At 44.1% G+C, this 17,050-nt stretch overlaps 2 protein-coding genes across 2 annotated transcripts; one reads left to right on the top strand and one right to left on the bottom strand.

The window, feature by feature from the left end:
* The first annotated feature begins 3,996 nt into the window (after positions 1–3,996).
* LOC108146114 (mediator of RNA polymerase II transcription subunit 14) lies at positions 3,997–10,136 on the top strand. The gene is made up of 9 exons (XM_017271946.2): positions 3,997–4,274; positions 4,349–4,443; positions 4,598–5,163; positions 5,221–5,712; positions 5,783–6,150; positions 6,210–6,444; positions 6,502–7,146; positions 7,282–7,586; positions 7,650–10,136. Exons 1-9 carry the CDS (start codon positions 4,185–4,187, stop codon positions 9,549–9,551), a joined length of 4,698 nt encoding a protein of 1,565 aa, XP_017127435.2. The 5' UTR covers positions 3,997–4,184; the 3' UTR covers positions 9,552–10,136.
* Positions 9,991–15,821, bottom strand: LOC108146116 (SEC14-like protein 2). The gene is made up of 6 exons (XM_017271947.2): positions 15,172–15,821; positions 11,963–12,032; positions 11,847–11,890; positions 11,666–11,783; positions 10,807–11,601; positions 9,991–10,482 (listed from the first exon to the last, which is right to left on the bottom strand). Exons 1-6 carry the CDS (start codon positions 15,223–15,225, stop codon positions 10,340–10,342), a joined length of 1,224 nt encoding a protein of 407 aa, XP_017127436.1. The 5' UTR covers positions 15,226–15,821; the 3' UTR covers positions 9,991–10,339.
* Positions 15,822–17,050: the final 1,229 nt, after the last annotated feature.

A 17,050-nucleotide genomic window follows, 5' to 3' on the forward strand; every position in this document is an offset into this window, starting at 1 on the left:
GCCGACTGAGGCAGCGACGGAACAAGTGTGTGCGGTTTAAAAATAAATCGAAAATAATGTTTTCATTATGCCACCGCTCTCTGAGCTCTCTCCCCCACTCTTTTTTCTGCCTGCACTGCCTGCATTTTCCGAAAGGGAAAACTCTTCTCGAGGTGGCGATGCTCCTGCTGGCAGGACCACTGCGCAGAATTCTTCTAACGATCCGCAGTCAGTGTCAAAAACCTCACTTACTCGGCGCAAAACAGAGGGGGGCAACATAATAGGAACATATTTTCAATAATATACAGGAAATATTTTTTTTTTTTGAGCACTGGCACTAAGATTTCGAAGCTGTATTTATTTTTACAAAAATTTAATTATTTTTATTACATTTCTGTTCATCCCGAATGTTACAAAATACTGTATTCAAATCATGGCGATTTTAAGCAACCTACCGATTTAAATCGTTTTAAAATTTACAATTTTTCAGATATTGCTATAGATTGCTATTTTTGTGACCTTAGCTGTAGGAATTTGCCCCATGTGTCAGTGTGTTTTTTCGCCTGCCCCATGCTGATTTGCCTAGAAAGAGAGATTCTCTCGCTTCGTGGTTGGGCAGTTTCTTCTGTAGCCGGCGGTTCCCCCGTCTTGCTCTTTTTCTTCGGGCTCGGATTCTTCCCCTGCTGATTCTTCCCCTGCCAAATCTTCCTCTTCTTGGAGAGTGACGCAGTCGCATGCAATTTGGCATTTTCCTCGCATTTTCCTTGCTGGCGTACTTGTTGCGGCCATCCAAAATAGACTCTCGCTCACCTGTAACACCCATCTCCTCCCAGAATTTTCCACTCTTTCTCTCGTTTTCCTTTGGCCTTTGAAAGCCCCCGAAACGGATTTCTCGCAGGTGTTGTCGTCGCCTCTCGCGCACTTTTCATTTTCCACTTTTCAGGCGTAATGAACTTAATGTCGCCCCTTTTGGGATGTTTTTTCTTCAAAATATATTGGGTGCTAACGTAATGTATTTTCTATACATATATAGTCGATATGATTTATGCCGAGCGGCGGTCTGTTGGTTCTGGTTCGAATTGGTTTTTGATGTTTCCCAAAAGATCTTTATTGTAATGGGCTTATTTATAGGGCCACCCCTTCACCAACTAATCTGTTTGGTGCTTCGCTGTCTCCGTCTTTATTCTTCGATTTTTCGCACTTCTTCTCGCATTTTCACACTCTACAACTTGCAGTGCGTGGGCTGCACCGAAGACAAAGAAAATTCTTTTGCGGAGGCCGACGGAAAAGTGGTGGAAATGGCGGGTAGATGGGCTTTGTCTGGCGCCAACATGGAAATGCAATTTGAGTGGTAAGGTCAGGATGGGCCATAGCCATGCATCACCATCACGATCACGGCGGAGCTTTGGACCCGGGAAAGGCCTTCCGCCGAGTGTGACATGTGCTAAAGACATCTTGTGTCGACTTTAATCACGGCAATTAATAAGAGAAGAAAGGAGCAACAAAGGAAGTGTCGCCCAACTTATAGCCCAGCAAATCGCCGTGGATCAGCCCGGATTATTGGGTGTAGTGTGCGGTGTAGTGTGTGATGTGTGGTGTATCATACCCCATGCCAGCGATTCTGGAAGTCGTCGTCGTCGCGACTGGCGGCCATAAATCTATTTTCGTCCTGGTTCCAGCCGTAGTCGTAGCCCCCCTCCTTTGGAACTCCTCTGTAACCCAGACCCTCGGTGATCGGTAGTCTTTGCTCACTTGCTGCGCAATTGCGTGGTCCAATCTCCTTTCCCAACTCTACACTGAAAGAAAATATTTAAAGGAATTGGCCTTCGACCAAAGAAATAAATGTCCTTTAACAAGAAGTTCCTATACGGCAGTTCCTTTCCAAGAGAATATTTTATAGTCTATTATAATAAATGTTTGTGTTACATTATATTATGCTGACATGCTAAATAAATTAGTGTTTCTCCTGTAATTTAAGGCCACTTATTTTCTCCCAGTGCATGACAGTTTGTTAAGTGCCCCTGGATCTTTATTTTTAACTGCTCCCGTCAAGATCGGGTGGTTCGTTTCTTATTCTCTGCGTAGGTAAAATGCAAGGGGTAGTACTTGAATACTGTGCTATGTGTTATGTGGCCACCGCCTCGTCCGAATTGAATCTGCAAGTGAATCGAATTCACATCCGCAAATTCCAGACAGCCGGAGGGTGTCCAATTATTTACGCAGATAAATAAGCGGAATCCGTCTTAATGCGAAATTCAACAATAAGAATGTAAGGAAAGCAAAGAAAGCGGGAAAAACAAAAACGCTTTTCTCCGCCTTTTTTTTGGGAAATAAATTGCCTATGATGTGGTTAAGTAAATTATCCCCTAATCGCTGTGATGGATCGGAATCAGATATATGTGCCTCCTCCAATCTCGAGTGGCTCCATAATTTATGTGAAGTAGGGCGACTTCAGCACCCAATTTTTAGCCCTGGTTGCATCCTGTTTACAGGAATTCCCCGGGAAACTCAAGGGTTCCAATGGCATGGATGTGTATAGTATATGGATGGATAGAAGGGATAGAGGGGAACCTGAAAGTCAAGCGGCCGGATATGTGAGTAATTCCTGAAGTTTTGGATCGTGCCGTTCCGTTGCGAGATCATAAAGTTCTATTTATACCATCAAGGGGAGAGAAGTTCAAACTCCGAGTCCCGATCTCCGAGAACTTTCCAAGTGCAAGTGGAGCGATTCCGTAGGTGGCTGCCACTTTGCAAGGCCCATACACAGAAAAAAAATTGATAAAAAATTATACCTGTTTTTTATCAAATTTGGGGTATTTTATGATAAAATATAGAGGCCTTATATTATACAATGGTTCAATTTATACGTGTTTGTTGACCTCATACTTTATTGATACTGGCAACATTTTTATTTTCTGTGTAGAAATAGGTTGGAGCGGTTGGCATGTGCCGCCACTTGAATCAGTGGCTGTTTATCGAGGATTGGGGGAGGCATTGGGGGATGGGATGGAATAGGATGGAATTGCTACCGAGTGCCATGTGCAATGGCAGCCAAACATCAACCGTGTCAAAATTCAAAGAAACAAAAGCGGAAATGTTTTTGTTTTCCTTATTTTTAACAGCCGCCACATGAGGAAAACTAAAACAGCCGAGTGGTAATGGAAAGCTGATTTGGTCAATGAACTTTTCCCCCCGTCTATAATTATAATTGGCCCAGCCAGCGGAATTGAGTTATTAACCTGGAGCAAATTATAAAAGTTTTGAGAGTTAAATTTTGGTGAAAAGCTTGACTTCGACTGCATTTTATTAACCATATTCTACCAACATTATAAATTATCTTTCATTTAAAATAAAATGAAGACAAATTCCTATAATTCCTATAATGTGAACAAAAAAAGTAAAACTATTTTTGTACAAATTATACAAAGCTAGGGAGAATTATGTTATTTAAAGGAAGGAGTTTTTATATCTTTTATCAAATATAAATAATATTTCATATATTGCTGTGCCACATATGTAAAACGATGTTTTATTTTGGCAAGCTACCAACAATTTTAATAAAACACAATTTATTCATATTTTATTATTTTAGTATTTTTGATTATAAAAGAAATTTAAAAAAAAACTTCAGGTCTAGTTGTTTTTTATTTGTAATGAAACAAATAGTCTCTCATGCTTAAGCAGGGCTTTTAATTTTAATCATTGCTATTTAAACAGCTTAATAAATTCCAAATAAACGTTTAATCTTAACATTTTAAGAGCAATTGTTAAATTGCTTTTTTTGCCAATACAATGAGCAACCTGCATTCGCAGAAGTTTATGGTTTAACAGTAAACATGGTGCGTTTAAGTTTTGTGCAATTTTTAAAAAAATATTTAAATAGTTGTATTTGAAAATTTGAATTTAGCTCATACTTTTACCTTTTCGGGACGATCGCTGTTAAACTATCAAAGACATCAACCTTTTCTGGCTTGTGGTATATTTCGTTGGTATTTTGACGATATCGGTGCTCTGGCCACACTGATGCCAAGAACAAGCAAAACTGGTGAAAACTGTTGCGGACTGTCGCGAAAAACCGCTGAAAAACCCCAGAAAACAGAAGAAATAGAAGAAACACGTTATTGAAATATGCAACACTAGAGTGGGCAATCGGGAATTACTGAAAAAATCAACGCGGAGCGCTCGAGGAACAGCAGCCAGCAATCATGGCACCCACCCCCTTGCCCCTTCCGCTGCCCCTCGAACAAATGCCCGGCGTCGGCGGCGGAGGAGGCGGCTATTTGCCCGCTGGCCAGGTGAGTTACGCCCTCCTCACGCCATCCAAATATATATGTCCCTTGGATATATAATAAACTTCACTCAATTTCAGGAGGGCGGCCCACGGATCAACACGATGTCCATGTCGGTGCTCATCGACTTCATCATCCAGCGCACCTATCACGAACTCACTGTGCTGGCTGAACTGTAAGTGAAAGCCAAAGTGAAACCGCAGTTAAATGGACAATTGCGTTGCACACTTTCAAAAGATTCTTATGGTTTTTAAATTAAAAATAGTTATTTAAAAGCTAAAGATACTTAAATATTTTAAACACAAAATTGTTTTCAATGAATATTCCAGGTTACCCCGCAAAACGGACATGGAGCGCAAAATTGAGATCTACAACTATGCGGCCCGCACCCGCCATTTGTTTACCCGCCTGAATGCGCTGGTCAAGTGGGGCAACTCGGTGTCCAAGGTGGACAAGTCGTCGCAGATAATGAGCTTCCTGGACAAGCAGAACATGCTCTTCGTGGAGACCGCCGACATGCTGGCCCGCATGTCTCGCGAAACTCTGGTTCGAGCCAGATTGCCTAACTTCCACATACCCGCCGCCGTGGAGGTCCTGACCACGGGCACTTACAATCGACTGCCCACCTGCATTCGGGAGCGGATTGTGCCCGCCGATGCCATTACGCCGGCGGAGAAGAGGCAGACGCTGCTCCGCTTGAACCAGGTCATACAGCACCGCCTGGTCACTGGAAAATTGCTGCCGCAGATGCGGGAATTCCGCATACGAAACGGACGAGTCACCTTCGAGGTGAAACACGAGTTCAGCGTGGCGCTTACTGTAATGGGCGATAGCCCCACGGTTCCCTGGCGGCTCCTAGACATCGATGTGCTCGTGGAGGACAAAGAAACAGGGGGTAAGTAGTTATCAACCCTGTCATTCAAATTAACTAACTTCTCCCCCACTTCCTTAGATGGCAAATCTCTGGTGCATCCCCTGCAGGTGAACTACATCCATCAGCTCATCCAGGCACGTCTGGTGGAGAATCCCAATGCCCTGAGCGAGGTGTACAACTGCCTGCACTACTTCTGTCAATCCCTGCAGCTGGAGGTTCTGTACACGCAGACACTTCGTTTGAACTACGAACGACTAGACGACAACAACATCACGGTGGAGGAGTATGTTCCGGGCGTAAAGTTGACGGTGTCCTACTGGCGGGACCTAAAGTCGGAGCTTGGCTACCGCCTCACCGTTCAGTCGGACCCCAGCGAAATCGGGCGTCCACTGGCGGTGGTTCATGTGCCCTCACTTGGCGCCAAGGAGTCTGCGGAGGTGGCCGATCGGGCCGTGCGCTCCGAGCATCTTTCAATGGAGCGCCTTATTGTCCACACCGTCTACATAAGATCTGTGTCCCGGCTGAGCGATCTCAAGCTGGAATTCCAAGCCTTCCTGAAGGATGTTGACTGTGAGTGTAAAGTTAAAGCAATGCATTTCAGCAGCAGTATGTATTAAATCAACAAAATCTTTCAACACAGTCAACCTGCAAGGAACTCCCGCCATTTTGACCGTGCCCGTGCTTTCTCCTTGCTTGAGGGCCGAGCAGATCCACATCACCATCGACACACACACGGGCATGTTCCGCTGCCATGTGCCCAAGCATCTGGACTGTCCCATTACGGAGGAGATGCAGGATTGCCTTAACGGGGATCGCAGCAAACTGCCTGCGTTGCTCTCGGAGCTGCGCTTCTGGATCACCCATCGCAGGTGCGACAAGACGCTGCAGCATCTTCCTGCCACGGCCACCGAAACACTTCCCTTCCTGTCTCAACCGGAGCAGGAGCTTTTGCAGCCGGGCAGGCACAAGATTTACGTCAAACTGCACAGGCATCCCAATATTGTGCTGGTAATTACGAAACCATTAAGTGGTTTATTAGAAGTATTGCAATTGTAATGCCTTTCCAGGTGGTTCAACTCAAAGAGAAGACAACCATGCCCAACGAAATGGAGTACACCTTCCACCTGGGCTTCGTGGCCTTCCAAAAGGACGAGCTGGATGTGATAGACGACTCCGCCAAGCAGCTTGTATCCGTAGTGGCCCAGCCGCACTCGGATATTCCAAAGTGTTATACCAAGCTAATGCGCCTCATCGAATTTGACACTTTCGTGGCCACACATGGACCAGGAACCGAAGTGGATGGTGAGCCTTAGACCTTTAAAGACTTAAAAACCCCATTAACATTTATCTAACTCTTAGCGGAAGTTTCCCCGCACAAACGCAAGTCGAACGGGGATCTGCTGGCGCCGCCTGCCAAGCAGCAAAAGACCATCTTTCCCGCCTACTTCATTCCCGAGTTGGCTCATGTGGTGGCCATGTGCGACGAGAAGATCCCCTTCATGAATCTCGCCCAGACGCTGTCCAAACACAATATACCCCACAGCGGGCTTCAGGTGGAGGCGAATGCCACTTCGCTAGTGCTCAAGATTCTGGCCTTGCCGCAACCTGGAAAGATAAGCTTTGGAAACCAGCAGCAGCAGCAGCAGGGAGCAGCTAATGCTGGTGCTGGAGCCGTCGAAAACAAGCCAAGTGGCGCCTCTGGGCTTCCGAAAATCGAGCCTCATGTCTGGGACGATCTGACGCGCCGCGTTTTGTCCATTTCGGTGCGATCGCAGACCAACAAGAACAGCCAGGTGCGCATCTGGGTGGTGGAGTTCGTCTTCTACAGCACTCCGCTGCAGAGCAGTCACCAGAAGGAGCAGGGAAGTCGGCGAACCGTCTACCTTACCTACGAACAGGCCAACCATGACTTCTCCAAAACGGTCGAGGATTTGCTCAACGACTGGTCGAAAATCGTGTACCTTTACACGCTGGTCTACGACTTTGCCGAGCAGCTTCGAAACAGTAAGTTATTGACTGCGAATTGGCCTTGATTTGGATTAGCTATGAAAAAAAAGCTCAATGAATTACCTATGTCTTATGATCTAGACAAAGAACAAACGAAACATTGTTTTAAACTTATTTCCCTTAACTATACAGAACGCCTTTCTCTGTGTGACATGCTGGTGGTCAAGTCGTATAGCTACATGAACCTGCTGCTCGGCTACGGACCCAAAAAGGAGGTGAGCTGCAATATCTACTGGTCGGTGCAATCCAACGGCTTCCGTTTGACATTCGTGGGCGGCATGTCGGCGGTTAATGCGCACTCAATGATGCGGGACCAGCTGGCGCAGCACTTGAACCAGCAGCACAGTCTCACCCAGATTGCCCAGATCCTGCACGAGACCTACAACCCAATGAGCTCCATTGCTAAGCTGCCGGTGCTGCCTTTCTTGGGAATCCCGGTGAGTAAGCTTTAAATATAAGTCTTTGAAACAGTTTTTAATAAAATGTTTTAATATTTAAAGCGTCCCCAAGTGCCTGTGCTATCGTTTTGCATGCTGGCCCAATCGCCATGCCTGATGAGATTGACCTACCAGGCCGTCTACTGTTTGGAACTGCGTTTTCGGGCCAACAGACTTGTCTCCATTCGCGATGGAGCCAGCAGTCGCTTCGAGCGGAATGTGGTGGAGGAGTTCACGCCCATCCAGGGCCTCAAGGCCTTCCTCTCCAAGTACGTTGATGAATCGGCTGCGTATAGAGGACGTGCTGCCCACGAGGATGACAATCCGCTGTCACCCATGGGAATGGAGGACAACTTTGGAGGTCCCAGCAGTGTGGCCGGGGTGAGTGCAGGCGGTTCGTCGCCTTTTCTGGGCACTGGGATGCGAGGACCGCAGTCGCCGAGGGACAGTGGCCTGCGTTTTCCCGCCCCACACACGCCGCCTTCCAGCTCCAATCCTCACACTCCGGCCAGTCCGCATCCAAGTGCCGGGGCCGGTGGTGCCGGTGGCAGTGGTGCCCAGGGTCATGGTAATTTCAATCTGACATCCCCGCCAGCGCCGCATATGCCGCATCCCTCGCCCAGCGGATTGATGCCCTCGTCTCCGCTGAATCCTCAGCCCAGTCCACATATGGTGCACAGTCCAGGACCCAACACTCTGTACATGCAGAGCCACCAGGATTCTCCCTTCACGGCCATGTCGCCGGCAAATAATAACTGGCCCGGATCGCCCAGTATGCCAAGGCCTTCGCCACGACCTGGACAGAGTCCGGAGCACAAGAGCACAGGCGGAGGAGCTCCTCCCAATGCAGCGGATAGGGGAGGCGCACGGGGCACTCTCAATCGCCCCTGGGCTGGAGCTGTGCCCACTCTGCTCACCCACGAGGCTCTGGAGACCCTGTGCCGACCCAGTCCGCATCCCAACAAGGACATCAACGTGCCGGACATGAGTCCACTGGAGCGCTTCCTGGGCTGCGTTTACATGAGGCGACAGCTGCATCGAAACATTCAAAGTGAGGAAACTCTAACAGCCCTGAATAGCACGGAACCGGGAGTGGTGCTGTTCAAGGTGGATGGACTGCAGTGCCAGGTGGTGCTGAACCAAATGCACATGCAGACGCTGCACTTGAAGATCTCGCAGCTGCCGCCCATGCCGGACAAGCTGCCGCCGCCGTTCCAACTCAGTCAGGACGATCTGATGGTGATAGAGCAGTACTTTGACACCCGGGTGGCTGCTCCACCCTACAGACCCAACTCGTTGCACTCCATCTGCCGGCTCCTCAATCTACCCGCCCAGGTTCTGAAGGATTTTGTGCAGATCATGCGTTTGGAACTGAAGCCCGAGCTCGGAGGCGACCAGCTCAAGTGGACGGTGCAGATGTGCATGCGCATGCCGCCCTCGGCGGTGCCCATTGTGCCCAGTGGCAATGCCTGCGTGGTGCTGGGACGCATGAAGATCCTGTTCTTCCTGCAGATCACACGGATTACCTACGGCGCCGGCATGGGCGTGGGCAAGGACTGGAAGGACAGCCCCTCGCTGGTGCTGCCCATCGTCTACGACATCCAGACGAACGTGACCCAGCTGGCCGAGCGCACTGGGCAGGTGACCTCGCCCACCATGACCGCCGCCAGCACCCTGCTGCGCCGCTTCGCCGAGTTCAATGCGCAGCAGAACCAGTGCACCCTATTTCCGGCCATCACGGATCTGCTGACCAACCTCCAGCTGGCCGCCGAGATGCCCCAGCCACCGCCAAATCAGTCCATCGGACCGCCAGTGGGTGTGGGCGTGGGCGTCGGTGTGGGATCCAGTCCGAACCCCATGATGCAGCCCATGCAGCAGCTGCAGCCGCAGCAGGTGGGAGGTGGACCCCAAGGACCCGTCGGTGGCTACCCGCAGATGGGCCCCAATCCCGGTGGTCCGCAGTGATGAAGGCGCAAGCGCCGCGCCTCCTCGCAGCAGCCGTGAAAGGCTGGGAGCCTGTGAGCTGGCCATCGGAACGGCGATCGATTATTTGTTAAGGAATTTACTGGATAAAATATACTCTATATACATGTACTCGGCGGGGGTGAGTCGATTTTGGAATCGTAGAAATCGTAGCAAAGGGAAAGTAATCCATGAAAAGCTTCGAAACTCCACATGGGTTACTTTCCGCCTCTATACATTTTTATATATGCCCCGAAATCGATCCACTCTGCAGTACTTTATTTAGTTAGTGATACTACACAGTTTGGCAATGCCTAATAGAGATATAAGCGTTGTCGATGTCATGTTCCTGTGGACCAAGGACCATTAACATTTCGCACTCTGCCTGTAACCCATCATCTGATCCCAAGAACACAGTAAAGAATGCAACTTCACACACACATTTCAAAGATCAGGTGCTATATACATTTTATTGTACTGCAGTCCCTGAAAAATGGGTATGAAAACACGAATTACACATCCGAAAATACAAATTGTTAACTAAACAAGGCGGCTAGGTATGTAATAAAAAGACTAACATTAATTGAAGTAGCTGTGAGTCATACGTTTTTGTGTTCCTTTGCTAATTTGTTTCTATCACATGGTTCGATTGCAGATTCGCCAGGTGCCTGGCAAATGTGACTTTGTGACTTGATTGCACCGAGGTTAGTTTGTGTTGTCGTCTATCTAAATAATCTATCTACTCCCATTGGTTTTTGGCTTGGTTTGGCTCCCAGAGTGTTGCATTCCCTTCACTGCTGGCTCGCAATCTGAGTGTTGTCCATTTGGCTGGTCAGCTCGGAGATGCCCTCCTCCTCGTCGGAGATCAGGTCCACCCAATAACGCAGCTTCTTGCTGCGCAGATAACTGGCGGAGTTGTCGAAGACCACCGTGTCTGTAAAAGATGAAGGAATACTGTGTAATAGAGATACTAAAAGGCTGCTTTTACAGTTGCGATCAAACCAATAGTAGTTGGACAGTTAAAGTGCTCAAAAAATAAAATAGCATTTTTTTTTATATTTATTGCCTACTAACGTATCAACAAAATGGATTAAGAAAAACTTCGATATTGAACTAGTTTACTATTACTATTATTATTTTGAACGCAGCTGTAGTGAAAGCTTTGTTTCTTCTTTGCAATGCTGATAAGACCAATGCAAGGCAACTGAGCTTTTTTTTTCTCATTTCTAATGTAAATGAAATTTATGCATTTACTCACAAGTGGTGTTGGGCCGTGTGGAGATGTAGCCTACTTCGTCCATCTCGTTGGAGTACACTGTTCCCAGTGCCACTTCGCTGCGCTTCTCGCCCGTCTTCTCGTCCACACTGTAGATGCCAAACTTGATGTCATAGTCGAAGGTGCGGAACTCCCAGGACAGGATCTTCTGCTCCTCCCCGGCGACCCTGAACTGCAACTTCAGTTTGTCGCCCTTGGGCACCTGCGTCTCCACAAAGTCCCTGTCGCTTTGCTGGCTACTCTGGTCGATGTAGAGCTCCTCGGGCAGCTTGCCGCCCCAGATCATCAGTGCCTTGCACTGGGGATCCCCGTTCCGGTCCACCATCTCGCCGCCCCAGGCCTTCGGGAACGCCTTGGGGTTCACGTGGGAGAAGAGCTGCTGCTGCCAGCGATCCACGCCGGATTTGTAGATCACGATCTTGCTGGTGGTGTTCTCGTCGAGGAACTTCTTCACAATATTGAAGGCCACCGAGAAGAGTTTGGGCGCATTGATGATGTAGCACATCTTGAGCAGCTCCGGGAAGTTGGCCTCGTACTGTTTCACCGAGGAGATCACGCACTCAGCCGCCGGTCGCCAGGCGTACTGCTTCAGGTTCACGTCCTGCATGTCGAAAAATACGACCAGCTGGCGGGCACGCCAGCCGTGTTTCAAACTCTGATCGTAGGCGATCTTCATGAAGCGCTCGATCAGCAGGACCAGGTACTTTTGGAACTCGAATCGCGTGACGCAGTGCATCATGCCCCACATGTCGAAGTTGGCAAAGGGGCAAACCAACACTTAAAGGGAAACATGCAGCTGGTTGAGTTTGTTTAAGTTTATGGCAAGAATTTGTTTACCCACCTGGTGATCCTTCGTTGTCGTAGCCCATGAGGCCATGGGGCAAATATTCCTGCAGCGCCTTGGGCGGATCCCACTTCTCAATGTTGTCCACATTCCACATGGCGCGGGTCTTCAAGCTCTGCGAGGTATAAATAGATTAACACCCTTTGTACTCATTTAGTTTAATAATTTCTCTACTTACAGCCCTCAGCATTTTCTCTGCCGCCTCCAGATTCCATTTTCGAGCTGTTTTTTGATACAAATAAAAGGGAAAATTTAGCTGTTTAAAATAACAAACATTTCGGGAGGATAACTCACCTCTAAGCCACCGCAACAGGAAATAGTCGTCGTGGGTTCCCACCAGAGCATCGTCCATTCGCTTGCGAAACTGTAAGTAAAATAAATATATTGGTATCAAAAACGGTTATCAATTAATAAATTTCGAACATATAAGATTTGTAAAATGAATCATTAAACTGAAAAGAAGATTATATGATTCATAGATAACGAATGTTTAATCCGTTTGCTTTTATAAACATTTTTTGATAGTTAAAAATTTAGATACATTTATATATATATATATAGCAAATTCAAAAAGGATCTGTCAAGATCGAACATCTTGTAAAATTTGTAGGTAGTTGTAGTCAGTCATATATATATTATATTATAAACAAGCCTTCACTATCACCTTCTTTAATACTAACGCCTATCAAGCTTTTGAATCTTTAGTATTTGCTTAATTATTATCATTAGATGTTTAATTTATGGTAAATAACAACATGGTTGAAGAAGTAGGTATAGACCAATAAATCTTGTACCTAACTACAATGGTCTTAAGTTGACTTAGAAATTCTTGGATTACTTTTGAGATTTGCTGCCAATTTATTAAATTGAAGTAATATGTTTAAATAGTTGGTCCTGAGGAGGAATTACAGTGATTGTGCGAACTAGAAGCAAGCGATAATTCTAATTGCATTGACTTTGCCCTGTAACTTGTGTAGATGAAGCAATCATGTTTAAGCTTATACCGGCTTGAAAAATAATTTTTCTAATCTGATTTCTATAACCAATTTGTTTCGATGATTTATTTACTGAAGGCCGAACAGGGGTTAGGTTTATGGCAGCATGTTTGAAGAGTTTAGCGAGTAATTTTCCTATCTCCAAACGATAATGTTTATGGCGTCTGATATTGGCCTTTGTTGTCTTTAATTGCTGTTAATTTGTATTGGCCTTGTCCGACTGCCCAATTCGGATGTTGTTAACGAAAGTTGATTGAAACACAACAGCAGCTGATGGCAAAATTTCCTTTCTTCACTTGCATTTGTTTTATCTGCCATTTAACGCCTTTGTTTAATGGGTTTTTATTAACAATGTTTATTAAATAAACATCACGTACTTCAATTTGCATTCGATCAAGTGCATAGTTAGCACCACTTTAATCATTTAATTGACTCGCGTCTAGGCTGTTTGACTTGCTCAGGCTGCTGAGTCACTCGGCTCTGGCCAAAACCACTTGAAATTCAATAACGAGGCCGTCTCCGTTGGCTCTGTTTTGTTTAGTTTTTCAGTTTTTCAGTTTGTCAGTCTTCGCTTTTCGCTCTTTGGCTGCAAACTTGGCCAAAGACCAAGCTTTATTATTGGCCTCATGGGTTTTTGGCTAATACCCGACTACGGGTGTCATTAGCGCCGCGTTCTGTTGGCTTTGGCTGTGTACTTCCTCATTTCGTAGGCCATATAACTGGGTTTTTGCCTTCCACTTTGTTCTTCTATTTCTTTGGCTGACTTTGACTGCGTTTTTGAGGCAGACAAAAAGGTAAATACTCATTGAGCCGTTCATAATTGAGTCTATATTTGGCCTGGTCACTTAATATTTTAGTCTGCAACTCGAATAATGTTTACCTAAGCATTTAACGCTGTTAAAATGTTGCATTTATTTTGCATTTCACCTAAAACCCCGGAGTTTCTCTTTGCTTACTCGAAATATTTGGCCACCCGGTCCGAAAACCTGTTGCTCTGATGATTTATGCAAATTTTGCAAGATTTCTACTGTAGATTTCTACAGGTCTAAGGTTTGATCTCTGAGTAATTTCGTTCTGGATCAACACTCTCCACTTAACAACTCATTCGCGTTTATCATTAGCCAGTTCATGTTTATTTATACTGGTAATCGCAGTTATTGTGCCATGAAATGGCAGTCGCAATTAAAAAAGGGCAAGGGTTCGCTCTTTATCCGCCCATTATAAAGAACGACTTTATAGTTGTAGTTAGCCATTTGCCTATTTAGTATTTATATTTTATTTTTATGCATATTATTACTCAACTGTTCGGTTTGTGTGCCACCATTCGACTTCAGCTGAGTTTTCAATTTCGCAAGCGGTTTTTAGTGTGCCAAGCCAGAACACATAAAAAGTCAACAATGCGCAACTGCAGATACAGACATCAGTGGCTCAGTTAGAAGGGGCTACCAATAATGTGTACAAAAACCATTTAAGTATATTGCTGGCCATGTATTTAAAACGTTTTTTTTAAAGGGGCTTCAAATGTTATGCTTCTCTTTACCAAAACAATGTTTTTTTAAGTAAGCCCCTTCTTTAATAATTCCCACGTCCGCCCCTGAAAAGAGAATATGCTGAGTTGCAGCTGCTCTAGCCGCAGTATTTATACAGTGGCTAAATGTCTGGTAAAATTTGCTAATATTGGAAGAGGAAGTCAAGCGAGAATTATCCATTTCCATAACTAGCCATGAATGTTTCACTGATCGCATGATGACTATACTGTTTTATTTTGCTTAGAATATCCCATAAATCTGGTTTACCTAATCATCGGGAAATTCTCGATTGCGATTTAGCTAGTTTATTATAAATTTATTTTATACATGCCCTTGTTTGTATTTTTATATAAAGTACGGTATACATTTTCATTCAGATTGAATACAAAAATGTATTATGTTATAAAAAATTGGTTTAAACAAATTAAAAGCTCGACAAAACACATATTTTTAAAAATGAATCAGGAATTAATCGATCAGATCTTTTCTTTTTCTGTGTGGTCAATATATAAACCAAATAATCATCTCCACTCCTTTCACTTTTTCGCATTATATTTTTTAATCAACCAAAAACATAAGTTTGAAAATGAAATAGCGTCATTATAATTTCTTATCTGATAAGCAAATTAATTTATTCCAAAGTGTCTTATTTGTTTCTTTTGGGATAAATATACTTCAATAGGAGAAATGCAATTTGTTGTTTAAATTTCTCCCTTGGCAAAACTAATTTATAAGGCAACTAATTCATAAGAAAGTAATTAATTCTGTAAATTTCTCCCTGGACAAAACTATTTTATAAGTTTGCTATTCCCCAAGAAAGAAGCCAATTTCTCCCTGGGCAAAACTCTATTATAAGCATAGTTTACCCACCATTATGAAACTTTATCTGTAAAGCCAAATCTCAAAGCAAATATCTTTTTATCTTAGAGACCCAGAGAATTCCCTGGAGAATTATTTTCGCTCAGTTCTCGATTCTCACCTGCTCCAACGTCGCACGTTGCTCCTCGCTAATTTCGGGCATTGGGCCGGACATTTTGGTGTTTTTGTTTATATTTTGTTCCAATGCCAATGTATCTTATTTATTTGGATTTATTGACTGAGCGGCGTCTAAACGTTGCCAATTTTGTAAGCTAAGCACACAAAAACACATAAATTTGGTAGAGATGGCGGCCGAAACGGATTTCTTTTTTTTTGCTCCTCACACGCAAAACTAAAACTTCAAAGCTTTTTGCTTTGGTTATTTGGTTTTTGGCAGCTGCGGCTCAGAAGAAGAGATAACAATAAAAACTTTCTACTATTATTTAGCCGTTACGTTAGCGCTTTTAGCCGCGCACATTATATATCCAGCGCAATTATTCTGCGTTTTATTTTTTATACGTTTTGTTTCGTAGCCAGTCAGTCGTTAGACAGTCTGACAGCCTAATTACAATAAGGCAAACTTGGAAAAGTCTCTAACTTGGCCCAAGGCGAGTGTCGCACGCAAATGGGCAAATAGAGTATGATTGCAATGTATCTGTATCCACAGCCGCGTTTGCGTTTAGAATGTTTTGCTTTTTTGCTAGTGATAAAGTGCCGAAGTGTACTACACTTCACGCGACGTTCCGTTCTGTTCCGTTCCGTTTCGTGGGTGGTGAGCAACTGACGCCAAGTCCAATGGCACTGCGCCACTTAAAAGTGGATGAACAGCGGCATTAAGAGAGGAAATTACAGAGAGAGTGCTCTTTAAAGCCAAACAAAAATAGAAAAGTTCCGACTACAAGATACCTTCCACTTGCAACCTCTTCAAAAATATTTAAGTGCCTAAAGCTATAAAAAAATGTGTGTTCGGAAATTCTATAATTTAACATTCAAATACCCATAAATCTATTAAACGTAAAATACAGAGAAGCTGCTCTTTGACGCCATACGGAAAGCAAAACAGATACCTGCTACTATACTGCCCTATACAAAAATATTTAAATACTTAACCGAAATTTGTTTTCAACCGTATAAATACAAACCTATTTCATTCAAAAAGAGAGTGTGCTAGGATTAAAGAATTTCAAAGATTCTAAAATCTATCAAGAACTTAATTTAATTTAAGCAGAAAAAAATTGTTTCATTTCATATGTTTTAAAGTGGATGAACAGCGGTCTTAAGAGACAGACACAATCAAATAAAAGATACCGAAAAGAGATACTGCTCTTAAAATTCAGAGAACAGTTTGAAAGTGATAAAGTCGAAATACCTGCTTCTGCATTTAGGGGATATTATTAAGAATATCATTTAATAATATTATTGGTTATAAACATATATTTAAGGCTAAAGAATCAGGCATTTTTTGGGACTGTTAAGGAGTACCTTTATTTTAATGTTGTAGGATCGAAAACGATTAAATTATAATATTATGCTTGGGAATAATCACCTATACGCCTTTTTATAAACCTATGTTAGCTTATACCATATAACCCACATTATCTAAAATCCAATCTAAATAACTTGTGTTTTCCGTATCTCTGGAATACTGGCTTTGCCTTCTATTATTTACTGCCTCCCGATTAGCAGCAATTGAAACTTATCATACGTTGGCGCACTCAGCTGATCCAGTTATGGGTATTTTCCAATCAACTGAAGAACTTTTCAACTGATAACGATATTTTTTTGCATGCCAAATATAAACATATGTTTGGCAGGATAAGATAAGATGGCTAAGTACTCTGGCCCCACGTAGTAAGTAGTTAATTGTTTTGTAAATTGGTAAACCAACAATTTATAAAACGTTTTTAATTATATACAGTCAATATCAATTATATACAATCAATCTTTTTAAACTTATTTAAGTTAGCAATACCAAACAGAAATGTGAATGAATAGTTATA

Source organism: Drosophila elegans, unplaced genomic scaffold (genome assembly GCF_018152505.1).
Source record: "Drosophila elegans isolate 14027-0461.03 unplaced genomic scaffold, ASM1815250v1 contig_208, whole genome shotgun sequence".
In the NCBI taxonomy this organism is placed as follows: domain Eukaryota; kingdom Metazoa; phylum Arthropoda; class Insecta; order Diptera; family Drosophilidae; genus Drosophila; species Drosophila elegans.